At 39.8% G+C, this 26,975-nt stretch overlaps 1 protein-coding gene across 1 annotated transcript in view; it reads right to left on the bottom strand.

Moving 5' to 3' along the window:
* Positions 1-2,292: 2,292 nt before the first annotated feature.
* CERS3 (ceramide synthase 3) overlaps positions 2,293-26,975 on the bottom strand; it is a 134,570-nt gene continuing 109,887 nt past the window's right edge. The window contains exon 10 of the mRNA XM_068991540.1: positions 2,293-2,436. Coding sequence (XP_068847641.1) covers positions 2,293-2,436 — 144 coding nt within the window. The remainder of the gene's footprint in view (positions 2,437-26,975) is intronic.

Genomic DNA, 26,975 nt, shown 5'->3' with positions numbered 1-26,975 from the left:
GTATAGTATGAGCTTTTGTTTCCTGTAAAAAGAGAGGTCAGCCTTAAAATTAACCACAAAAGCCCTAAAAGATGTTACAAAACATGAATCTCTACCTCTTCGGAGGTAGTTTGGTGCTTCCAGCTTTCCATAGGCAGTTGGAGTTTGCTTATCAATTGTACTTTTGATGTTCAAATAAGAAAAAAAAGAACTGGAGGATAATGCAACAACTAAACACTTTTTTACTTCAAGCAAGAAGATATTTGGTACAGAGACCAAAATAAATCAAGGAAAATGTTTTTGTTAACTGGAAAATAAAAATAATATCTTAGTGTGACCTTTCACCAAAAATATAATAATAATAATAATTCAACAGCTATGCTTGAACAGCTGTAACTGGAGGTATTTGAGATTTATAATATACGCTATACATATAGTGTTATTGTACTCATAAAAGCAGATATTATACAGAGAAACCCGACACATTTTTTCTGTTGTTCTAACAATTCCTCAAAAAGAAATTTTGTTGGGAACGAATTCTGAAGGTTAAAAAAAAATACTTTTACTGGAAAAAAAAAAACAAAAAACTGCCAACACCTTTACCATATACAGTGTCATTTGTGCTGCAGGGGCTGTGGCCCCCATTGGTGGAGTCTGTGTGGGCGTTACTAGTTCCCATGGTCTCAGCTTCCACTTACTTGGCTTTGTAATATGGACCCTCAGCAAAACAGGGTGAAGATGCAAAATGTGACCAAAAAATATGAGAGACTGGGTGGGGGAAAGTTGCATATTCTGCTCAGCTCTTCCCCTGTAAGGTTCTGCCTCTCCTCAGTCAGCCACCTGAGAATGCCTGAGGTGCCTGCATGTGAGCCTTAGGAGAAGCACCCCTGTGGGGGCTGAGAGGTGGCTACTAACCTACCAGCCCCTACCTGTCCTTCCAAAGAGGTAGGTGGCCCAGGAGGTGACGCTGACTCAGGGGCATTCTCCAGACTTTCTCTTGTTCTGCATTACTGCTTTGCACTCTGGTTGGCTTGGATTGCAGAGATTTATAGTGCAGCATCACCTTCTGTTTCCAAGACTTTCTTCACTCAGGAGCTCAGGTGCATGCTGCACCCCAGATGCTGGGCTTCTTGAGTGTTGGTGACTCGGGGAGCAGCCTGACCTGGGTCCAGTGCCCTGATGGACCCCATGGCCTGCTGGGCAGCTCTGCTGGCTGAGGGGGTGGCTCAGAACACAACAGGGACGCATCCCTCTCAGAGAGGAAACGAGAAACCAGCAAAACACAAGGAGTGGGGCCCGAACTCCGTTCTCTTGGCCATGGAGTCTGAGGGACGAGAACCTGGGGGACATGAGAATTACCTTTGGGGAAATAAAAAACAGTCACCAAATAAAGTGGAAACAGCTTTCTGGGTACTTGCATTTCTAGGTGTCTCCAGACACATTTAAAAGGAATTCTTCAAGACTATGCCTTTTGTTCAGGCCCATTCAGTGTCAAGTTTCACCAGGCTGCTCTCCCAAACAGGGCTGGGATCACAGTGAAAGGAGGGCCAAGGCTGGGGTCAGAGTGGAGAGAGGGTCAGGGCTGGGGTCACGGTGGAGAGAGGGTCAACGCTGAGGTCACGGTGGAGAGAGGGTCCGGTAACAGGAACACCACAGCCTACAGTATGCACTCTCATGCCCATTATTATCTCATTTGATCCTTACTCCATCCATGTGAGGGGAAAGGGCATGTCTGGGTCTTCCCATTGGAGAGACGCAGCACACAGCATGGAAGGCTTAAATACTTTCCACAGCAGAAGAGAGCTTGTGAGCCCTGAAGCCTGGCCCCTTAGTTTGGTCCTGCCACCACTGTTCCTTTGGTAACTCTAGCTCACTTTTGGGAAGTGAGTTATTTCTGTGGCCAAAAACACCTGGAAAAGGTGGGTTGCCTTAGCACTTCTCAAATCATCATAAACACAGGCAAGGTGGCAAGGGGAAGGCCCACAACCAAGTTGGCTCCAAGTGTCTCAAATGCATGAACGGGCACAATTAGAACTAGAAGGGTTCTCTGGAGAAATCTTTGAAGCCTGAGTCCTAACTCCAGTAAAATCCACTTGTATGCTTATAGTCAACATTTTAACACAAAAACAACATTTTGTTAAATACATCTTAGGAGAGGGGAAGGTGGTGATAAAGAAGGAAGGGCAAAATCTGTGGTCCCTCTGGGTCCTGAGGCCACAACAGTGGAGGAGGGAGTACGTCCCACTCCCAGCAGCCCTCACGGTGTGCTGTGCACTGGGAGCTACGTGGGCTTCAAGCTAACGGCCATGCTGACTATTGGGGATGAGGTGCCTGTTGGCCCCAAGGCTGTTTCAAACGGTCTGCCTCTTTGCCTTCCGTGGCTTCTTCCTTCTCCTCTTCCTCCTCTTCTTCCTCTTCATGCTCACTCTCAGTATCACTTCTCACATCCCGGATGCTCTGGACAAAGAAAACAATGGGCTGTGAGTAACAACTTTACAGAAAGATTCTTAGGTGAATGAGCAAACAAATGGGGCCAGTTCAGAGGTATGACTCCCTTCAGAGAAAACACATATTCATTCACACAACCAAACATTCACCAAGACAGAACATATAAGGAATCATAAAACAAACCTTAACAAACTTAATCGAAATTATGAAAAGTATCTTCACGTCCTAATGGAATTAAGCTAGAAATCGATATCAAAAGATAATAGGAAAATTTCAAAACATTTGGAAATTAAACAACACCTTATAAATAAATCAAGGGATCAAAAGAGTAAGTCTCAAGGAATACTAGAAAATACTTTTAATTAAAATAAAAATACAACACATTAAACTTGTTAATGTAGTTAAAATAGTGCTTAAAAGGAAATGTGTACCTTATAAATGCTTATATTAGAAAAGAAGAAAAGGCTCTATTGATATGAGCTTCCAACTTAAGAAACTAGGGGAAAAAAGAAATGAAAAATAAGCCCAAAGTGAGCAAAACGGAGGAAATAACAGAGATGAGAAATCAACGAAATTGAAAACAGAGGTTACCTGAGTAGTCTTAAAACCATGAAAAAAAATTAAATATGTAGTTTAAAATCTTCTGAAAAAGAGTATCATCAGGAACAGATGGTTTCACTGGCAATTTCCATGAAACATATAAACGAGAAAAAACACCAAATCTCTTCCAGAAAAAAAGAAGAGGGAACACATCCCAAATTACTCTATGAGGCCAGATTACCCTGATACCAAAACCAGACAAAGACAGTATAAGAAAATACAACTACAGACCAATATCTTTAATGAACACAGACTTTAAAATCCTCAATAAAATGTTCCAAATCAAAACTAGCAATGTATAAAAAATAGTACACCATGAGGTTTGTCCCAGTAATGCAAAGCTGGTTCAATATTTGGAAATCAATGAATGTAACCCATCATATTAATAACATAAAGAAGGGGAAATGATTACATTAACTGATGCAGAAAAATCATATGACAAAATTCAACATCCATTCATGATTTAAAACAAAAAACTTTGAAAACTTCTCTGCAAAGAAGGACTACTTGATGGTGAATGACTGAATGCTTTCCCTCTGAGACTAGGAACAAGTCTGGATGTGCACTGTCACCATTCCTATTCACACTGCATTGGAAATTCAATTCAGTGAAATAAAGCAGGAAAAAGAAATAAATAAAAATATCTTTATCTGTAGAAGACATATTTTTTTTTTAACTTTTTACTTTTTTGCTCATGCCACATGGCATGTGGGATCTTAGTTCCCCAACCAGGGGTCGAATTTGGACCCCCTGCTTTGAAAGTGTGGAGGCTTAACTGCTGGACTGCCAAGGAAATCCCCAGATGACATAATTATTTACATAGAAAATATAAAGAATCAACCCCAAAACTCCTAGAATTAATATATGAGTTTAGCACTAAGGCTACAGCATAAAAGGTCAACATACACAATCTATCCCTCTGTGTGTCTCTGTTTCTTTATGTCTCTGTTCTCTGTCTCACACACACACAATCTTGATTTCTAAACACTAACATAAATGTAGTAAATGTAAGTAAGTTAAGTCGCTCAGTTGTGTCCAACTTTTTGTGACCCCATGGACTGTAGCCTGCCAGGCTCCTCCAACTGTGAGATTTTCCAGGCAAGAATACGGAAGTGGGTTGCCATTTCCTTCTCACATAGTAAGCTGAAAATGTCCTCAAAAATATTATGTCTTAATTCCTGTAATCTGTGACAGCTAACTTACATGGTGAAGGTTTTTGCACATGTGATTAAATTAAGGATCTTGAGATGAGAGATGATCATGGCTTCCTAAGAGGGGCAGAGGGGATCTGACACAGAGGAAAGGAATATGAAGACAGAGGTAGATTGCAGTGATATAACCACAGGCCAAGGAGTGCTGGCAGCCACCAGCAGTTAGAAGAGCCAAACTGATTTCCTTCATGTGTGAACACAGACCTGCCACACAGTTTTGATTTCTACTCAAAACTGATCATAGACTTCTGACCTCCAGAACTTCAGAAAGTAAAGTTTTGTTGTTTTAAGCTACCAAGTTTGTGGCAGTTTGTTACACCAGCCATAGTAAACCAACATGACTAGAAATTTCCAACTAAAACAGAAAGTTAAAAATGAGGAACATTTACAATAGTTTTACAAAACAAAACACTTAGGTACAAGTATAACAAAACTTGTATAGGATCTTCATGTAAAACTCTGATAAAAGAAATCAAAGATCTAAATAACTAAAGAGACATACTAAGTTCATGACTTGGAAGTTTTAATACAGTAAAAATGTTAATTATCCCCCAATTTATGTATAGATTCCACATAATACCAATTAAAGTCTTAGCAAGATTTCTTATAGATAAGCTGATTCTAAAATTTATATGGAGCTGCAAAGGAACTAGAATAGAGATGGCAACTATGAAAAAGAAGAATAAAATTGGAAAACTTGAATTACCCAATTTTAAGACTTGACTATAAAGTTACAGTAATAAAGACTGGATGGTATTAGCAAAGGGGTAAACACATAGATCAATGGAACAGAAAAGAGAATCTAGAAATAGACTCACACAAATACGGCCAATTGAGTTTTGACAAAGGTACAAAAACAATTCAATGGAGAAAGGGTAGTCTTTTCAACAATTGATGCTGAAGCAATTAGAAATCCATAGTTAGAAAGTAAATTTTAACCTTAACAAATGTTAACATAAAATGAATCATAGCTTTAAATGTAAAATATAAAACTACAAAACTTTCAGAAGAAAACATACAACCTAGGGTTGAGTAATGAGTTCTTTGACCTGATACAAAAAGCATATTCCATTAAAAGAATGATAAACTGTACTACATCAAAATTAAAACTTTTGCTTTGTAAAAGAAACAGTTTAGAGAATAAAAATACAAGTTGCAAACTGGGAGATATTATTTGCAAATCTTATATTTAACTTGTAGGATAATAAAAAATTCTCATAACAATGTGAAAAAAAATTTTTTTAATGGGAAAATATATAAAAATAGACACTTCTATGAGGATACAGGCTGTCCACATGAAAAGATGTTCAACATCATGAGCCATTAGGAAAATGCAAATTAAAATCATGATTAAATTAAAAATGTAATTTAAATTAAAATTTAAAATTAGAATTTTATTCTAAAATTAGAATTAAAATTAAAAATTCTGAGAATACCAAGTGCTGACAAGGATGCAGAGGGACTGGAAGGAACTCTTATACATTGCTGATGGAAATGCAAAATGGTATAGACACTTTGTCTCAGCATTCCTACCCCTGAGGATCTATCCTAGAGACAGATACAATATTAATGTTCACACAAAAGCGAATGTTTACAAAAACTCTATTCATAATTGCCAAAAATTGAAAGCAATCCAAATGTTCTTCAACAAGTAAATTAGTAAGCAGTTGTGCGTCCATAAATAGAGACAAACTTCTGATATTTATAAGACACTGGATGAATCCCAAAGGCTTTAAGTTAAAAGTCTGTTTCAAAAGGTTACCTACCAAAAGACATACTAATGTACTTTTCATGACATTCTTTAAAAGACTAAACTGTAGGGATGGTGAACAGATAAGGGCTGCCATGAGCTGGGGTAGAGAGAGTAGCTATTGGAGTGATAGAATTGTTTTATATCCAGATTATAGCAATGGCTACACAAATCTACACTTGTGTTGAAATTCACAGAACTGTACAACAGCACAAAAATATTTTACCGATGATAAGTTTAAAAACAGAACAGAAGTATTTCTTGTTATAAAGCAAACATGATGGTTTTCCCCAATAAACATCTGCTAAGTAAAGTATTACTCATGTGGGCATTTTGGTTGTCAGGATATTTTTACTTTGAGGGATAGGATGTTTCCTGTTTTCTTTATGCAGGAATGTCCTTCCAAGACAGTTCTTAATAAAGAGTTATATGTTTTTCCTTGGCTTTACAGTGTTCTGAAAGGAATTTTGCCAGGAAAACTCCTAGAGGAATAAAATTGTTCCCAAGGAAGGCAGATGGAATTGTCACAGATTAGACTTCACTACAAAAGATAAAAGATGGTGTGAACTATTAAAACAATACCAAGAACTCAAGTTCTGTGCAAGGCCAGCATTGGACATGATCTCTGACTCTCTAAGCTAGTTCACAAATGTATCTATTAATTCTAATCTAGAGCAGAAAAAAAATATGGAAGGTGAGACTGTTTCCTCACACATCATTTTTCAAAATGACATCTATAACCATAAGGGTTTTCCCTTTTGTGACCTGAAGACTAAAATCGACCACCTCTGGAGTCTGGAGATTCTTGGGGTATGTGTAACCAAACATTTCTTTGTGCAAAGGCCTAAACAACACCACCAACAACAATATACACATTCTGCTGTCTTAATCACAGAAATAGAAATACAATTCCATAGGCCCTTTTTCGGTACATTCTGCTCTTTTCTACAACATAGAAAGGGTCTCAAAATAAACAAAGCTCACTGTAAACCCTGAGGAATAAACTTGGCATCACATCAGTTAAGATGCAACAGACAGGGTGAGGGCAGGATGATATGGGAGAATGGCATTGAAACACGTATATCATATGTGAAATGAATCGCCAGTCCAGGGTGCTTGGGGCTGGTGCACTGGGATGACCCAGAGGGATGGGATGGGGAGGAAGGTGGGAGGGGGGTTCAGGATGGGGAACATACGTACACTCATGGCAGATTCAAGTCAATGTATGGCAAAACCAATACAATATTGTAGAGTAAAATAAATAATTAATTAAAAATAAATAAATAAAAATAAAAATTGGGGGGAAAAAAATCGGATGCAACAGAGAAAGGCAAACTTTCCACAGCTGGCTGGGAGTCAGGATCAGAGTGCAGACAGAGTCCTTCAGGGAAGACCCATGCTTGGTTGATGTTTGCTTTTGTGGACAATGCCCCTTGGCTCTCCTTCTCATTATTTAAATGATTTTTGTAGGGAACAAGGGGAAATCTGAATCAGAACAAAGAAACAAATTTCTCCCTGAAAGTGAAAGTGTAAAGTGTTAGTCGCTCAGTCCTGTCCGACTCTTTGTAACCCCCCTCTACCCCCCGTCATGGACTGTAGCCCACCAGCTCCTCTGTCCCTTCGATTCTCCAGGCAAGAATAGTGGAGTGGGTTACTATTCCTTTATCCAGGATATCTTCCTGACCCAAGAATTGATCCTGGGTCTCCTGCACTGCAGGCAGTTTCTTCACCGTCTGAGTCACCACTGACTCCACCCCTAATTTCTTCTTAGAAGGCATACTAGCATCTTTCCACTCCATTAAAAGGTATTTATTTATTTACTTATGGCTGTGTTGGGTCTTCCTTGCTGCACTCGGGCTTTCTCTAGCTGCAGAGAGCAGAGGCTGCTCTCTAGCTGTGGTGCACAGGCTTCTCATTGCAGTGGCTTCACTTCTTGTGGAGCACGGGCTCCAGGCGCACAGGCTCCAGTAGTTGTGGCACGCAGGCTTAGCAGCCGAGGCTCTCACTCTCCAGAGCTTGGGCTCAGGAGTTGTAGCACACGCCCTTAGTTGCTCTGTGGCACGTGGGATCTTCCTGGACCAGGGATTGAACTTGTGTTCCCTGCATTGGCAGGTGTATTCTTAACCACTGGACCAACAGGGAAGTCCATTTCCACCCCTTTCTCAGGACTTGAATATCTGCTTTAGCTGAGAGATAAATTCATCTTGGAGGATGCTCACCATAGCCTGAAGCCACATCCTACATTCAGTACCCTCACCTCTAAGAAGAGGGCTTGGACCAGATAGGGACTTTGGAAATGTATGACATCCTCAGAGTCAGAAAGATTGACTTTCTGAGCACTGCTGACTTTTAGTGAGCATTGGCTAGGGATGCCATACATCTTACAATGTGCATGACACCCAAATGTCCTGCCAGACCTGCATTTGTAATTATCCAGGCCTGGAACCTAACTCCATTTTACATTCAGGCACAGGAATTCTTGCATGGTTGTTACTATATTCTCAATTCTTCAGGAATGCAGCTACATACATAAATCAAAGGAAGACTATACTTTATTTTGTTCAGAACTTTACAATTTCAGAAAGCCATGTCAAGGATGGCAACTCTACCAGTGGCATTTAAGAATGCATCCACTCCAGGACTCTTGCCTGGAAAATCCCATGGACGAAGGAGTCTGGTAGGCTGCAGTCCATGGGGTCGCTAAGAGTCGGGCACGACTGAGCGACTTCACTTTCACTTTTCACTTTAATGCATTGGAGAAGGAAACAGCACCCCACTCCAATGTTCTTGCCTGGAGAATCCCAGGGGCGGTGGAGCCTGGTGGGCTGCCGTCTATGGGGTTGCACAGAGTCAGACAAGACTGAAGCGACTTAGCAGCAGCAGCAGCATCTGAATTTGCAGCTGCTCCACTCACAGTGAGTCTCCATATAAGCAAACACAGCACCTGTCAACACAGTACATTCTCTAGTGCTCTCATGTACATGTTACACATTAAATGCATATTTAAGAGAAATGTCTTTCATCTTATTTCTTTTTTATTACAGTTGTGGCACTATATTGCTTTTTTGAAATTATGCTTTTGGGTGAGTGCTATTACCTAGGAATTTAAATTCAGGCTAGCGAAGGGATTGTGGGTCCAATAGAATGGAGAACCACTGCCCTTGGTGGTGAAGCTCAGAAAGGATTTCCTATTAGTAAGAGTTGTTAGATGAATGATGAATGGTTGCACATTATACAAACTTTAATAATGTAAATTGGAAATTGAATGTAATGTAAATTGGAACTAAATATTAATAAAACCTCATATTTATTCAATTTCATCTTGTATATGCTACCTGTAATACAACAACAACAATGGCATCCATAAAGGGTTATTTTTTCCCACTGCCCTGAAAATCCTCTGTGCTCTGCCTGCTCATCCTTCCCTGCTGCCTAATCACTGGCAATCACTGATCTTTTTATTTTGCCATAGTTTTGTCTTCTCCAGAATGCCTGTTGTTAGAATAATACAGTATTTGGCTTTTAAAATTAGCTTCTTTCACTTAGTAACAAACATTACTAAATAAAAAGAAATGAGCTATTAAGTTTTTTCACAATTAATAGCTCATTTCTTTTTACTGCTGAATTTATTCCATTGTCTGGATGTACATACCACAGTCATGCATCTAGTCATGTATTGGAGGACATCTTAGTTGCTTCCAAGTGTTGGTAATTATAAATGAAGGTGCTATAGACCCCCACACTATAAATGTCCATGTGCCAGGCACCAAACTAAGCAGTTAGTATGAACAATACCATTTCCTCCTCACAGCAACCCTAGGATATAGCACCCTTCTCTTTACTTTAATAGGGAGGAAAATGAGGCTTAGAGGGGTTGAGTAACTTTTTCAAGGTCACACACTCATGAGAGGCAGATAGGATGAAAACCCTGATCTAAACTTAGACACTTTGAACCACAGTGCTCTACAAACCCCTGCTGGAATACTTGGAGAGACAGGGCATCCAGGGGGTCAGACAGACACTGACATACTTTATTCCATTCTATTTCATTTAAAAATGACACAAAACTGATTTGGCAACCTATTAATGATTTTCAACCCACAGTTTAAAAAACCTCGACTAAGGTGTGCTAGAAAAAATGACGCTTTTCTAAATCAGCTGAAATCCGGAAAGTTTAAGATATAAACTACAATCTATATTCTGCAAAGTACCTTCTCACAAGGTAAATCTTTTCCAGAAATTACAATACTTAATAAAAATAAAAAATAAGTCAAGCAAGCTCTAGGGGAACAAGGAATCTAATAATAAATACTTTCTAAAAGTCAAGCCACAGTGTTTTCTGGAACTCTACCTGTCTGCCTTGATGAGATGAAAAGACTGCTTGTACCAGCAGCAGTGAGACTTCTCTTGGAGTCAGCCAGCTTCCTTTCTTGTATTGCCCTTCTCTTTGCTTGCTCTCTGCATACCAGTACCCCTTACTTCCCTATTTCTTAGTTGTCCCTGAGCTTGTAGAACTGGTCTAATGTAACTCGTTGGCTCTAACTCATCCCACAAATCATTAAGGACCCAAGAAAATCCATGCAAAAAGAAGGATCCAAAAATAGCCAAGGATCTCCTTTGAAGAGTAAAGGGTGAATCTGGGCTTCAGCAACTAAAGGACTGTAGTCACTGGGTGCACAACTCTCACATGTGCTAAGCATGTTGCAGCACACACGCTCCTTATTACCTGCTGCCAGCTGCCCTTGTTTAAGGGTTAGTTGTGTCATTACAGACATATTACTACTCTGATAACGTTAGATAACTTTATGGAATTAGCAAAGATATCTAATATTTAACTGGTTGTTTTCCAAAAATGATGTTGGTCCTCTAGAATACATATTAACAATGTTATTCATTCTACAATTGGAACTTCATGAGTATAATTTCTGCAAGGTCTTTTAAAAGTACCTCCTTCCTCTCCTCAGCAACTCCCTTCAGTTTTACAAAGTGATGGTGAAAAGAATGAAGAACAAGTTAGTTGTAAAAAAGAGAACTCATTACTGGTCTTAATAAGGGCTTTGGAACCCCCACATCACCAGTGGCACGAGTACTGGCAAATATCATTAGCCTGGCACTCCAAAAGGGCAGAGAAGACTTGCATTCAGAGGATGGTGTTGAAGTCACAGTCACTGTGAAGGAAGGCATGCAATTAGTCTGTCTGAGAGCATCCCATACCCTGAGAGAAACAGAAACTCTGCAACTAGGACAGAAATGATCTCCCCTAGATTAAAGGCAAATGAAATCAACTTTCCCCTTTGAAAGACATGTTCTAGGAGCAGGGGCACAGAGCTTAACTGAACCATGTTTAAAGACTCATTCACCCAAGCACGGGAGAATCCTAAAGCAATGGACACACTTCCAACTTTTCCTAGTTATTCTTTTTCTTTGGGAGGGGGGCTCACGAAAAAATGGTTGAACCTATAACATCACATAGTAATTTGCTCTGGCTGGTGTCAAATGTCTCAGACACAGAGTACAGGACCAAGGCCATGTCTCAGCTTCCTTGGTCCTGAGTGGGAGTCAAAGCAGTATTGAAAACATACCCTACAGCTGGCTCATTCATGGCTCCCAATTTTTGGTGACTGGTCTGTATACATAGAGTGCCTCTTCTTGATCTTCAGAACTAGGCTCAAAGGTTGCTTTGCTTTTTAAACAGTCCCAACTCACCAGTTTTCCAAATTTTTTCCAAATTTTTCCAAATTCCAGTTGTGCTGTTTCAAATCCTGAAAGATGATGCTGTGAAAGTGCTGCACTCAATATGCCAGCAAGTTTGGAAAACTCAGCCGTGGCCACAGGACTGGAAAAGGTCAGTGTTCATTCCAATTCCAAAGAAAGGCAATGCCAAAGAATGCCCAAACTACCACACAATTGCACTCATCTCACACGCTAGTAAAGTAATCCTCAAAATTCTCCAAGCCAGGCTTCAGCAATACGTGAACCATGAACTCCCTGATGTTCAAGCTGGTTTTAGAAAAGGCAGAGGATCCAGAGATCAAATTGCCAACATATGCTGGATCATGGAAAAAGCAAGAGAGTTCCAAAAAACCATCTATTTCTGCTTTATTGACTATGCCAAAGCCTTTGACTGTGTGGATCACAATAAACTGTGGAAAATTCTGAAAGAGATGGGAGTACCAGACCACCTGACCCGCCTCTTGAGAAATCTGTATGCAGGTCAGGAAGCAACAGTTAGAACTGGACATGGAACAACAGACTGGCTCCAAATAGGAAAAGAAGTACATCAAGGCTGTATATTGTCACCCTGCTTATTTAACTTCTATGCAGAGTACATCATGAGAAACGCTGGACTGGAAGAAACACAAGCTGGAATCAAGATTGCCAGGAGAAATATCAATAACCTCAGATATGCAGATGACACCACCCTTATGGCAGAAAGTGAAGAGGAACTAAAAAGCCTCTTGATGAAAGTGAAAGAGGAGAGTGAAAATGTTGCCCTAAAGCTCAACATTCAGAAAATGAAGATTATGGCATCCAGTCCCATCACTTCATGGGAAATAGATGGGGAAACAGTGGAAACAGTGTCTGACTTTATTTTGGGGGGCTCCAAAATCACTTTAGATGGTGACTGCAGCCATGAAATTAAAAGACGCTTACTCCTTGGAAGAAAAGTTATGACTAATCTAGATAGTATATTCAAAAGCAGAGACATTACTTTGCCGACTAAGGTCCGTCTAGTCAAGGCTATGGTTTTTCCTGTGGTCATGTATGGATGTGAGAGTTGGACTGTGAAGAAGGCTGAGCGCTGAAGAATTGATGTGTTTGAACTGTGGTGTTGGAGAAGACTCTTGAGAGTCCCTTGGACTGCAAGGAGATCCAACCAGTCCATTCTGAAGGAGATCAACCCTGGGATTTCTTTGGAAGGAACGATGCTAAAGCAGAAACTCCAGTACTTTGGCCACCTGATGCGAAGAGTTGACTCACTGGAAAAGACTCTGATGCTGGGAGGAATTGGGGGCAGGAGGAGAAGGGGACGACCAAGGATGAGATGGCTGGATGGCATCACTGACTCAGTGGATGTGAGTCTGAGTGAACTCCGGGAGTTGGTGATGGATAGGGAGGCCTGGCGTGCTGCGATTCATGGGGTCGCAAAGAGTCGGACACAACTGAGCACCTGAAGTGAAGTGAAGTGAACTCACCAGTATAAAATATATTCTATTTCCCACAGAGGGTGTTTATTTTCATTACATTTGCTGCTATCTATATATCTAATTTCCTTAAGAAATTATTTCACTTTTCCAAGGCTTATAGGCTTTTAAAAATGAACTTCTAAGAGAAAAAGTAAGTTTTAGCAATAGATGGATTTTGGAGAACATCTGGTCAGTCACATTTATTTTCCAGAAGAGATTAAAGCTACAGTAGTTGATCCCAGCCAGCTCAGTGACTTGGTTTAGTGGAGTAGAACTCAGATTATAAAATGTGGCTCTTGATAAAAGTGCATGGATTTCTTTCATATTCTCTATATTACTTGAAAATAAATTTAAAAGACTGTGGTAATCATCAAGCTGTGATGTAGAAAATGATTTGATATCATAAACATACTTTGCTTTGGGGATTAAAACCATTAAAATTAGTGTATTTTCTATACATTCTGCATCCTTTCAACACAATTTTAAATTTAATAGCCTGAAAGTTCCACAACTCTAACTGGGCAAAAATATACAAAACCATTTTGAAAAAAATTTTTAGGATTTAAGTAAGCAACATTTAGGAAATAACCATGAAAAGACAGAGGGTTAAGTATACAGCCCAGAAAATGAGTACTAAAATCTAAATGTTAAAGTTTGTTTCAAATGTTAGCATCAAACAAATAATTCATACGCACCATTAAGGGAAAAAATCCAACATGACAGAAAAGCAGACAAAAGATATAAACAGATGATTCACAGAAGAGATAGCTATTGACAATTATACAAAATGCTCAAGCTTAGTAATAAGAAAAATGCAAATTAAAATAAGACAACAATCTCATGTTCATCAAACTGGTAACTACTGAAATGTCTCATGGCGAGGATGTCAGGCAAGAGAGACTCTTGAAGATGGCGGAGGAGTCAGTGGATGTGGAATACATCAGGAATACACTGCAGGAAGCGCGTGCAGAAGACCAGTTGAGAGCAGACAGGAGGACCTGACCAGCAGAAAAGAATATACAGAACCATGCAAAACTCGGTAGGACAAAGGAACTGGGGGAAAAACAGTATTAGCAGGACTGGTGGAAAAGGAAATGGCAACCCACTCCAGTATTCTTGCCTGGAGAATTCCACGGACAGAGGAGCCTGGTGGCTAATTTCCATGGGGTCACAAAGAGTCAGACATGACTGAGCATGTACACACACACACACACACACACACACACACACACACACACACGGTATAATTGGACCAGCCCTCGGTGGGTGGGGGAACTGAAGCAGGGGTCTGATCCCCACATCGGGGCAATTGTCTGAGTCAGAGGAGAAACATTTAAGGCTGAGAGTGAAACAGTTGATCTATGGCAGTGCAAACTGAATTAGAATCAGACAGTCCTTGCTGCAGCCATACCCATGCCGGGCAGGAATGTGGAATGGACAGCGACTGGGAGCTGGAGTTTGGGGATTGTGGCGCAATCCCAGGGCGAGGGCTGCTGTTAACTGCGGAGAGACAGACTGAGGGGATATGAGGGAGGAGATTGTGGAGGGAAATGCCTGTGGAGGAAAGCCAGGCAGCCACGGAAGCAAGACGATACTGCTCAGTCACGTGTAGGGGGTGGAGCCATCACCATAGCCTCTCTTCCCTGACAGGCCAGTAATGGCAGCTGAACAACAGAGAGGCTGGCCCATCAAACTACTGAGGCACTGAACTACAGAGTAGGACCCCACCCAGGGTGCCCCTTTAAGTGCCTGATGTGCAGATCTGCAGAGTAAGACCCTAATCAGGGGTGCCCTCTATGTTCCTGACACACTGAACAACAGAGAAGGACCCTAGACAAGGGGGCCTTCTAAGTGCCTGAAGGAGCAGAGCTATGGAGAAAGACTGGCCAAAGAGGCCTTCTGATCGCCAGCTACAAAAGGCTTGAATAAAGACTCCGATAGGGCCATGACTCCTGCCGCTGAGGCAGTCCGTGTCCCTGCACACTTGGTGCTGCCAAGGCCCCTGCAAGTCAAGCAGCTGTGCCACCTTCATGCTCAATCCTCACTGAGGCAGAGCTGCCACAGGCAAAAAATGTCTTGCATCTATGGGTGCAGGGTCGCTTCTGTCATGTCGACTGTTTGCGACCCTTTGCAACTCTTTGTGGCCTGCCAGGCTTCTCTGTCAGAGAGGAAGGTTCTACAGGCAAGAATACTGGAGCATATTGGCCAATACTGGTTGCCATACCCTTCTAGAGCACTATATTTCCTGCTGCCCTAGCTACCAACTCCCCCTGAGTACCTGGTGCTGCCAGAACCCCTGCGACCTAAGCAGCTGCACCTCCTCCACACCTGGCCCTCACAGGGCCAAACCCAAGTCCTCCAGGGCCACCTCAGGAGTGGACAACCCACATGTAGAGGTGGAAATAAAACCACAATTGAAACCCAGGGGCAGTGTGGCTAGTGAAAAAGACCCAAATCCCTCCCACCAACTGTATAAGCTGCAGATTAAATCCACACAATCAACTAGGAAGACTCTGTGTTTATGGAATACATAAAACGTCATTGAGAGCTGCCACAAAAGAAAACTCACTCACTAGTTCTGATAGCTGTGGACCTTGGAGGCAAGAACACACAGGAGTAGGACCAGATTGGAATCTGAGCTGCCCCACAAGTCCAGAGATCAGCACAGTGTTGGAGGGCATCCTAGGGAGGTGAGGTGGACTGTGACTCCCAGCGAGGGAAAGGACTCTGACAGCAGTGACTCAAGAAAAACATTTATTATTCTTATGTTTTGACTTGTTCTGTAGAATCTTTCGGAATTTTTTTTCATTCCCCTCTGTTGTAGTTTTTGATTTTATTGGCATTATGAAATCCAATTAAGCTTTTTCTTTTTTTTCAGTCACATTTTTTTATTGTTATAAACCTCTGCCTCTGCGTTGGGCTTTTGCAGTTCTGTGGAGTTTTCCTTTTTCTTTTTTTTTTCTCTTCTTGTAATTTTAATTTTTTAAACCTATTATTATTTTGTCTACATTTATTCGTTTGCTTTTCCTACTGTTCTTTTCCCCTTGCAGTTAATCTTAAACATATATAAATCTTGTTTATCTACCTCTATTTAATTTTGCATCTCTTCTTCCTCTTTTCTTTCTCTCCTTTCCACTCAACGTATTTGTTAGTTTTATTTTCATTGCTTTATTCCCCAGTTGGCACCTTGCTTTAGTTTTGCTTTCCAGTTTGTACTTTAGTTAGTTTTGTTCTGGTAGATGTAACTTTTGGTTTCCTATGTTCACCAGGTCAATCTACTATACTTTATTTTCAATGGACTGTTTTGATTTTGCTTATGTGTGTATATGTATATGTGTATATTCAGTCACACTTGTTATTGTTGTTATAAACCTCTGCTCTACACTGGGCTTTTGCAGTTCTGTGGAGTTTCCCTTTTTTCCTTTCTTCTTCTGTTTTTTTCTTTTCTCTTTTTTATAATTTTAATTTTTTAAAACCTGTTATATTTTTTCCACATTTATTCCTTTGTTTGCCTTTCCTACTGTTCTTTTCCCCTTGCAGTTCATCTTTAATGTATATAAATCTTCTTCATCTACCCTGATTTAACTTTGCATATCTATTTTTTATTTCTTTCTTTTCCTCTCAACATATTTGTTAGTTTTGTTTTCAAGGCTTTATTCCCCACTTGGCACCTTGCTTTAGTTTTGTTTTCCAGTTTGTGCTTTAATTTGTTTTGTTCTTAACTGGTAAATATAATTTTTTATTTCCTTTGTTTGCCAGTTCAATCTATGTGCTTTATTTTTGTTGGACTGTTTTGACTTTGCTCATGGGTGTATATGTATACATTTATATTCCATTATTTTAATTATTATTTTCCTGACTTTTTAACTGCCATTTGTCTGGGGATAATCTTTTGTTTCTCATTTTTGGATATTTGTTTTAATCTCACTTAATGCCATAACAAACCATTTGTGGAATCTTCGTTCCTGACCAGAGATCAAGCCCTGAGCTTTTGGAGTGGGGGCACTGACTCCAAGACCCTAGAATACCAGAAAACTAACCCTCTGCTAAGTCACTTCAGTCATGTCTGACTCTGTGCAACCCCACAGACAGCAGCCCACCAGGCTCCCCTGTCCCTGGGATTCTCCAGGCAAGAACACTGGAGTGGGTTGCCATTTCCTCCTCCAATGCATGAAAGTGAAAAGTGAGAGTGAAATCGCTCAGTCATGTCCAACTCTTAGTGACCCCATGGACTGTAGCCCACCAGGCTCCTCCATCGATGGCATTTTCCAGGCAAAAGTACCGGAGTGGAGTGCCATTGAGGGGGTATCAAATAGTGAGAACCCACACAAAGGAAACCACTTGAATACAAGACCCAGCATCACCCAACTACCAGTAGCACCCTGTGCAGGACGCCTCATCTAAACAACAAACAAGACAAAAATATAAACTCAATCATCAGCAGACAGGATTACCACCTCACTCAGCCTTGCCCATCAGAGGAAAAACAAATAAACAAACAAGTCAGCACAAATCTTACCCTATACAAAGCTCACACAAACCACTGGACCAATCTAAAGTGAAAGAAAGTGAAAGTGAAGTCGCTCAGTTGTGTCTGACTCTTTGCAACCCCATGCACTGTAGCCCACCAGGCTCCTCTGGCCATGGGATTCTCCAAGCAAGAGTACTGGAGTGGGTTGCCATTTTCTTCTCCAGGAGATCTTCCTGACCCAGGGATTGAACCCAGGCCTCCCGCATTGTAGGCAGACACTTTACCATCTGAGCCACCAGGGACATGGCCTAAGAAGGGCAGAAACCAAAAGGAAGAAAGAATTCAACCTCCTTCAAGAAAAAATTCAACTTTTCTTGAAGCCTGGGAAAAGGAGACCTCAAGCACAATAAGTTAAAAAAAAATTATGAAAAGGCAGAGAAATACTATACAAATAAAGGAACAATCTAGAAACACAGATGTCCAAATAAATGAAGCAGAAATAGGCAAACTACCTGAAAAAGAATTCGGAATACTGACAGTAAAGATGATCAAAAACCTTGAAAACAAAATGGAGAAAATGCAAGAAACAATTAACAAAGACCTAGAAGAATTAAAGAATAAATATACAGAGACAAACAACACAATTACTGAAATTAAAAATACTCTAGAAGGAATCAATAGCAGAACATCTGAAGCAGAAGAACAAATAAGTGAGTTGGAAGATAAAATGGTAGCAATAACTTCTGAAGACCAGAATAAAGTAAAAAGTATTAAAAGAACTGAGAAGAGTCTCAGAGATGTCTGGGACAATATCAAACACACCAACATTCAAATTATAGGGGTCCCAGGAGAAGACGAGAAAAAGAAAGGGTATGCAAAAATTTTTGAAGAGATTATAGTTGAAAATTTCCCCAGCATGGAAAAGGAAACAGTCAATCAAGTTCAAGAGGCACAAAGAGTCCCATACAGGATAAAGCCGAGGAGAAACATGTTCAGACATACACTCATCAAACTAACAAAGACTAAACACAAAGAAAGAATATTAAAAGCAGCAAGGGAGAAGCAACAAGTAACATACAAGGGAAACCCCATATGCTTAACACCTGATCTTTCAGTAGGAACTCTGAAGGCTAGAAGGGAATGGCAGGGTATATTTAAAGTACTGAAAGAGAAAAATCTACAACCAAGATTACTGTACCTGGCAAGGATCTCATTCAAAATTGAGAGAGAAATAAAAAGCTTTCCAGACAAGCAAAAGTTAAGAGAATTCAGTACCACCACACAGTTTATGATAAATGTCAAAGGGACTTATACGGTCAAGAAATACAAGAAAAGAACAAAGATCTACAAAATCAACTCCAAACAATTAAGAAAATGGCAATAGGAACATATATATCAATAATTACTTTAAATATAAATGGACTGAATCCTCCAACCAAAAGACACAGATTGGCTGAATGGATATGAAAACAAGACCCATATATATGCTGTCTACAAGAAACCCAATTCAGACCTAAAGACACATATAGACTGAAAGTGAGAGGGTAGAAAAATATATTCCATGCAAATAGGAAGCAAAAGAAAGCTGGAGTAGCAATCCTCATATCAGACAGAATAGATCTTAAAATAAAGAAGATTACAAGAGATAAGGAAGGACACTACATAATGATCAAGTGATCAATCCAAGAGGAAGACAAAACTATTGTGAATATCTATGTACCCAACATAGGAGCACCTCAATACATAAGACAAACACTAACAGACACAAAAGGAGAAACTGACAGTAACACAACAACAGTAGGAGACTTCAGCACCCCACTCACACCAATGGACAGATCATCAAAACAGAAAATTAATAAGGAAACACAAGTCTTAAATGATACATTAGATGAGATGGATCTTATTGATATCTTCAGGACATTCCATCCAAATGAAGAAGAATACAATTTCTTCTCAAGTGCACATTCTCCAGGATAGACCACATCTTGGGTCACAAATGATATTTCAGTAAATTTAAGAAAACTGAAATCATATCAAGCATCTTCTCTGATCACAACACTATAAGATTAGATTATCAATTACAAGAAAAAAACTGTAAGAAACACAAACACACGGAGATTAAACAATGTTTCTAAATGACCAACAGATTACTAAATAAAGCAAAAGAGAAATCAAAAAATTTCTAGAAACAAATGATAATGAAAACAAAACAACTCAAAATCTATGGGATGCAGCAAAAGCAGTCCTAAGAGGGAAGATTATAGCAATACACTCCTACCTCAAGAAACAAGAAAAACATCAAATAGACAACCTAACTTTACGTCTAAAACAACTGGAAAAAGAAGAACCAAAAAAAAAAAAAACCCCAAAATTAGTAGAAGGGAAGAAATCATAAAGATCCAAGCAGAAATAAATGAAAAAGAAATGAAAGAAACAAAAGTAAAGATTAATAAAACTAAAAGCTGGTTCTTTGAGAAGATAAACAAAATTGACAAACCTTTAGCCAGACTCCTCAAGAAAAAAAGAGAAAAATCAAATCAACAAAATTAGAAATGAAAAAGTAGAGGTTACAACAGACAATGCAGAAATACAAAGGGTTATAAGAGACTATTATGAACAACTATATGGCAATAAAATAGATAACCTGGAAGAAATGGACAGATTCTTAGAAAAGTTCAATCTCTCAAGACTGAACGAGGAAGAAATAAAAGTTATGAAAAACCCAAGTACAAGCACAGAAACTGAAGCTGTGATAAAAAAAAATCTCCCAAAAATAAAAGCCCAGGACCAGATGGCTTAACAGAGAATTCTATCAAACATTTAAAGAAGAGCAAATGCCTATCCTTCTAAAACTCTTTCAAAAAATTGCAGAAGAAGGAACACTTCATTTCTGGGAGGCCACCATCACCCTGATACCAAAACCAGACAAAGACAACACAAAAAAAGAAAATTACAGGCCAATATCACTGATAAACATGGATGTAAAAATCCTCAACAAAATTTTAGCAAACAGAATTCAGCAACACATCAAAAGCTCATACACCATGATCAACTTGGGTTTATTCCAGGGACACAAGGATTCTTCAATATATGCAAATCAGTTAATGTGATATACCATATTAACAAATTGAAAGATAAACCATATGATAAACTCAATAGATGCAGAAAAAGCCTTAGATAAAATTCAGCATCCATTTATGATCAAAACTCTTCAAAAAATGGGCATAGAAAAAACATACCTCAACATAGTAAAGGCCATTTATGATAAGCCTACAGCAAACATTATTCTCAATGGCAAAAAACTGAAAGCATTCCCCCTAAGATCACTAACAAGACAAAGGTGTCCACTTTCACCACTATTATTCAACATAGTTCTGCAAGTCCTAGCTACAGCAATCAGAGAAGAAAAAGGGATCCAGATTGGAAAAGAAGAAGTAAAGCTCTTGATATTTGCAGATGACATGATACTGTACATAGAAAACCCTAAAGATAGTATCAGAAAATTGCTAGAGCTAATCAGTGAATTTAGCAAAGTTGCAGGATATAAAATCAATACACAGAAATCACTTGCATTTCTATATACTAATGATAAAAAATCAGAAAGAGGAATCAAGGAGTCAATCCCAATCATGATAGCAACAAAAAGAATTATATATCTAGGAATAAACCTACCTAAGAAGACAAAAGAACTGTATAGAGAAAATTATAAGACACTAATGAAAGAAATCAAAGATGACATAAACAGGTGGAGAGATATTCCATGTTCCTGGATAGGAAGAATCAATAGTGTAAAAATGACTCTACTACCAAATGCAATCTACAGATTCAATATGACCCTTATCAAACTACCAATGGCATTTTTCACAGAATAGAAGAAAAAACTTCACAATTTATACAGAAACACAAAAGACCCCAAAAAGCCAAAGCAATCTTGAAAAAGAATGGAGCTGGAGGAATCAACCTTCCTGACTTCAGATTATATTACAAAGCCACAGTCATCAAGGCAGTATGGTACTGGCACAAAAACAGAAATATAGAACAATGGAACAAGACAGAAAGTCCAGAAATAAACCCATGCACCTATGGGTACCTTATTTTTGACAAAGGAGCCAAGAACATATAATGGGGCAAGATAGCCTCTTCAATAAATGGTGCCGGGAAAACTGAACAGCTTCATATAAAAGAATGAAATTAGAACACTTCCTAACACCATACACCACTTCCTAACACCATATAGACCATTCAGGTATGACCTAAATCAAATCTCTTATGATCATACAGTGGAAGTGACAAATAGATTCAAGGGATTAGATCTGATAGACAGAGTGCCTGAAGAACTATGGATGGAGGTTCGTGACATTGTACAGGAGGCAGGGATCAAGACCATCCCTAAGGAAAAAAAATGCAAAAAGGCAAATGGTTGTCTGAAGAGTCCTTACAAATAGCTGAGAAAAGAGAAGCAAAAGGCAAAGGAGAAAAGCAAAGATATACCCATTTGAATGTAGAGTTCCAAAGAATAGCAAGGAGAGATTAAAAAAAAAAGCCTTCCTCAGCGATCAATGCAAAGAAATAGAGGAAAACAATAGCATGGGAAAGACTAGAGATCTCTTCAAGAAAATTAGACATACCAAGGGAACAATTCATGCAAAGGTGAGCACAATAAAGGACAGAAATAGTAGGGACCTAACAGAAGCAGAAGATATTAAGAAGAGATGGCAAGAATACACAGAAGAACTGTACAAAAAAGGCCTTCATGACCCAGATAATCACAATGGTGTGATCACTCACCTACAGGTAGACATCTTGGAATATGAAGTCAAGTGGGTCTTAGAAAGCATCACTATGAACAAAGCTAGTGGAGGTGATAGAAAACCAGTGGAGCTATTTCAAATCCTAAAAGATGATGCTGTGAAAGTGTTGCACTCAAGATGCCAGCAAATTTGGAAAACTCAGCAATGGCCAAAGGACTGGAAAAGGTCAGTTTTCATTTCAATCCCAAAGAAAGGCAATGCCAAAGAATGTTCAAACTACCACACAATCCCATGCATCTCACACACCAGTAAATTAATGCCCCAAATTCTCCAAGCCAGGCTTCAACAGTACATGAACTATGAACTTCCAGATGTTCAAGCTGGATTTAGAAAAGGCAGAGGAACCAGAGATCAAATTGCCAACATCTGCTGGATCATTGAAAAAGCAAGAGAATTCCAGAAAAACATCTATTTCTGCTTTATTATGCCAAAGCCTTTGACTGTGTGTACAACAAGCAACCCTGAAAAATTGTTAAAGAGATGGGAATACCAGACCACCTGACCTGCCTCTTGAGAAATCTGTTTGCAGGTCTGGAAGCAACAGTTAGAACTGGACATGGAACAACAGACTGGTTCCATATAGGAAAAGGAGTACGTCAAGACTGCATATTGTCACCTTGCTTATTTAACTTTTATGCAGAGTACATCATGAGAAACGCTGGGCTGGAGGAAGCACAAGCTGGAATCAAGACTGCTGGGAGAAATATCAATAACCTCAGATATGCAGATGACACCACCCTTATGGCAGAAAGTGAAGAAGAACTAAAGAGCCTCTTCATGAAAGTGAAAGAGGAGCCTGGAATAGCTTGCTTTAAACTCATCATTAAGAAAACTAAGATCATAGCATCTGGTCCCATCACTTCATGGCAAATAGATGGGGAAACAATGGGAACAGTGGCAGACTTTATTTTGGGGGGGCTCCAAAATCACTGTAGATGGTGACTGTAGCCATGAAATTAAAAGACACTTGTTCCTTTTAAGAAAAGTTATGACTAACCTAGACAGCATATTAAAAAGCAGAGACATTACTTTGCCAACAAAGCTCCATCCAGTCAAAGCCCTGGTTTTCCAGTAGTCATGTATGGATGTGAGAGTTGGACTATAAAGAAAGCTGAGTGCCGAAGATTGATGCTTTTGAACTGTGGTGTTGGAGAAGACTCTTGAGAGGCCCTTGGACTGCAAGGAGATCCAACCAGTCCATCCTAAAGGAAATCAGTCCTGAATATTCATTGGAAGGACTGATGCTGAAGCTGAAAACTCCAATACTTTGGCCACCTGATGCGAAGAGCTGACTCACTGGAAAAGACCCTGATGCTGGCAAAGATTGAGGGCAGGAGGAGAAGGGGATCACAGAGGATAAATTGGTAAGATGGCATCACCAACTTTATGGACATGAGTTTGAGGAAACTCCAGGAGTTGGTGATGGGCAGCAAGGCCTGGCGTGCTGCAGTCCATGGGGCCACAAAGAGTTGGACATGACTTGGTGACTGAACTGAACTGAACACCATACACAAAGATAAGCTCAAAATGGATTAAAGATCTAAACATAAGACCAGAAACTATAAAACTCTTAGAGGAAAACATGGGCAGAACACTTGATGACATAAATCAAAGCAAGATCATCTATGACCCACCTCCCAGAGTAATGGAAATAAAAATAAAACTAAGCAATTGGGACCTGATTAAATTTAAAAGCTTTTGCACAGCAAAAGAAATTATAAAGAAGGTGAAAAGACAACCCTCAGAATGGGAGAAAATAATTGCAAATGAAACAACAGACAAAGGATTAATTTCCAATATATACAAGCAGCTCATACAGCTCAATACCAGAGAACAAATACCCCAATCAAAAAGTGGGAAAAAGACCTAAACAGACATTTCTCCAAAGAAGACATACAGATGGCTAATAAACACATGAAAAGATGCTCAACATCGCTCATTATTAGAGAAATGCAAATCAAAACTACAATGAGATATCACCTCATACTAGACAGAATGGCCATCTTCAAAAAGTCTACAAACAATAAATGTTGGAGAGGGTGTGGAGAAAAGGGAATGCTCTTCTACGGTTGGTGGGAATGTAAATTGATACAGCTACTAAGGAAGATGGTATGGAGAATCCTTAAAAAAACTAAGAATAAAACCACCATATGACCCAGCAATCCCACTCCTAAGCATATACCCTGAGGAAACCAAAATTGAAATAGACACATGCATCCCATTGTTCATTGCAGCACTATTTACAATAGCTAGAAAATGAAAGCAACCTAGATGTCCATCGACAGACAGACGAACGGATAAAGAAGTTGTGGTATATACACACAATGGAATATTACTCAGCCATAAACAGGAATGCATTTGGGTCAGTTCTAATGAGGTGGATGAACCTAGAACCTATTATATAGAGTGAAGTGAGTCAGAAAGAGAAAGATAAACACCATATTCTAATGCATATGTACAGAATCTAGAAAAATGGTACTGAAGAATTTACTTATAGGGCAATAATGGAGAAACAGACATAGAAAACAGACTTATGGACATGGGGAAAGGGGAGGAGAGCATGAGATGTATGGAAAGAGTAACATAAATCTCTTTGTAACATATGGAAACACATTACCATATGTAAAATAGATTGCCAATGGATATGTGCTGTATGGCTCGGGAATCTCAAACAGGGGCTCTGTATCAGCCTAGAGAGGTGGGATGGGAAGGGAGATGGGAGAGAGGTTCAAAAGGAGGGGATATATGTATACCTTGGCTGATTCATATGAGGTTTGACAGAAAACAACAGAATTCTGGCAAGCAATTATCCTTCAATAAAAAAATAAATAAAAAAAGAGAGAGACTCTCATACAGTTAGTTTGGCAAATTGTTTGGCAGCATTTGGTAAACTTGACTCAGGTATTCTACTTATAGAGAAACTCCCACACATTTCACCAGGAGACAGATGGAAGAATGCTAACAGGAGGATATGCAGACTTTAGATTATTCCATGATGGATGCTCTACAGGAGACAAACGCACTGATCCACTGTAACACTGGCTTCCCTGGTAGCTCAGCTGGTAAAGAATGTGCCTGCAATGCAAGAGACCCCGGTGTGATTCCTGGGTTGGGAAGATCTGCTGGAGAAGGGATAGGCTACCCACTCCGGTATTCTAGCCTGGAGAATTCCATAGACTGCACAGTCCGCGGAGTGGCAAAGAGTCAGTCACGACTGTGTGGCTTTCACTTTCACAGTAACATTTGTTAGTATGAATCATGTTATAATGAGTGAAGAAAAAAGTTGTAGAACTATATAAACTAAATCATACCATATATGTAAAGTTTAACAACAAAGAAAGCAATAGTTTAATTTTGGCTATATCCAAACACAAGAAGCATTTAAAAACATGAGTGGAAGGACATCAGCTTCTGTGGCTCCCTCTGCAGAGGAAGAAGGGAGAGAGGAGGGGGTGAAATATACTGGGTTGTGCCATCTCCCTCCTCTAGATTTTCTGAGGTGATGCCATCCAGCACTCAGCAAGCACCTGGTGTACAGAGTGAATGAATGAATCTAGTCCCACAAGATGGGAATCTTAAATACCATCTGAATGCAGGTAATCCCAAATTTGTATCCCAGCATGGACCTCCTTTTAGGCTTCAGACCATTTCCTCTCAGCTGCCTAAGGCCTTGTAATACTCTGGGCTCCATTTACAGTACCTTTCTTTTATTTTTTTTGGCTGCACCACATGGGATTTTAGTTACCTAACCAGGCATTAAACTCATGCCCCCTGCAGTGGAAAGGTGGACTCTTAACCACTGGACCACCAGGGAAGTCCCTTCACCACCTTTTTTCTCTGCCTTTCATGTTTCAGCACATGGCACTCCTATCCAAACAGCTGCTCCAGGCAAAACTGCCAGGTCATCCTCAGTCCAGGCCTTTATGGGAGACCTTGTTTCCCAGCTTATCACATGTAGAGGGGCTCTTTGACACAGATCCCTGAGCTCCTGTCTTAGTGGTTTACAAGTTACATCTAATCTCTGCGGTCACATCCAGATGCTGAGCTGAACTGTTCTATTGGTGGGTCCTGGCCTAGGACCTCAAAACTGGAAGGCAGAACAGTCAGCCAAGTCAGGCAGTGCAGCTGACCCTCTGAGATGCAGCTGCACAGGTCTGGGTCCTGAAAGACCCCTGCTGACCCACAGTGTTCTGCAGCGCTACCTTGCAAGATGGTCACTGCAGATACCTCCTGCTGGACAGTGCTGCTTCTATGGCTCAGAGGAACCAGACTGCTGTTGCTGGCAAGATTCCTGAATAAGGAAAAATGTAAAATATCTAGCCCGCCTTTCTCTATGGATAGAAAAATATGATTTACTTTTAGATAACTCCCACCCACCAGCCAAATTTCAAAAGGAAATACATAAGTGGCTCATAGCTGAGCAGTCATAGTGTAATGGGGTTTTTCTATCAATACACTAGTGTTTCCCTAGTGATGTTCCAGGAAAGGGTTAAAAGATATGCTGAAATACTGACCCTC

This window comes from Capricornis sumatraensis, chromosome 19, assembly GCF_032405125.1.
Source record: "Capricornis sumatraensis isolate serow.1 chromosome 19, serow.2, whole genome shotgun sequence".
Lineage (NCBI taxonomy): Eukaryota > Metazoa > Chordata > Mammalia > Artiodactyla > Bovidae > Capricornis > Capricornis sumatraensis.
Note: the sequence above shows the minus strand (reverse complement) of the source record. Positions and strands in the feature narration are given on the sequence as shown.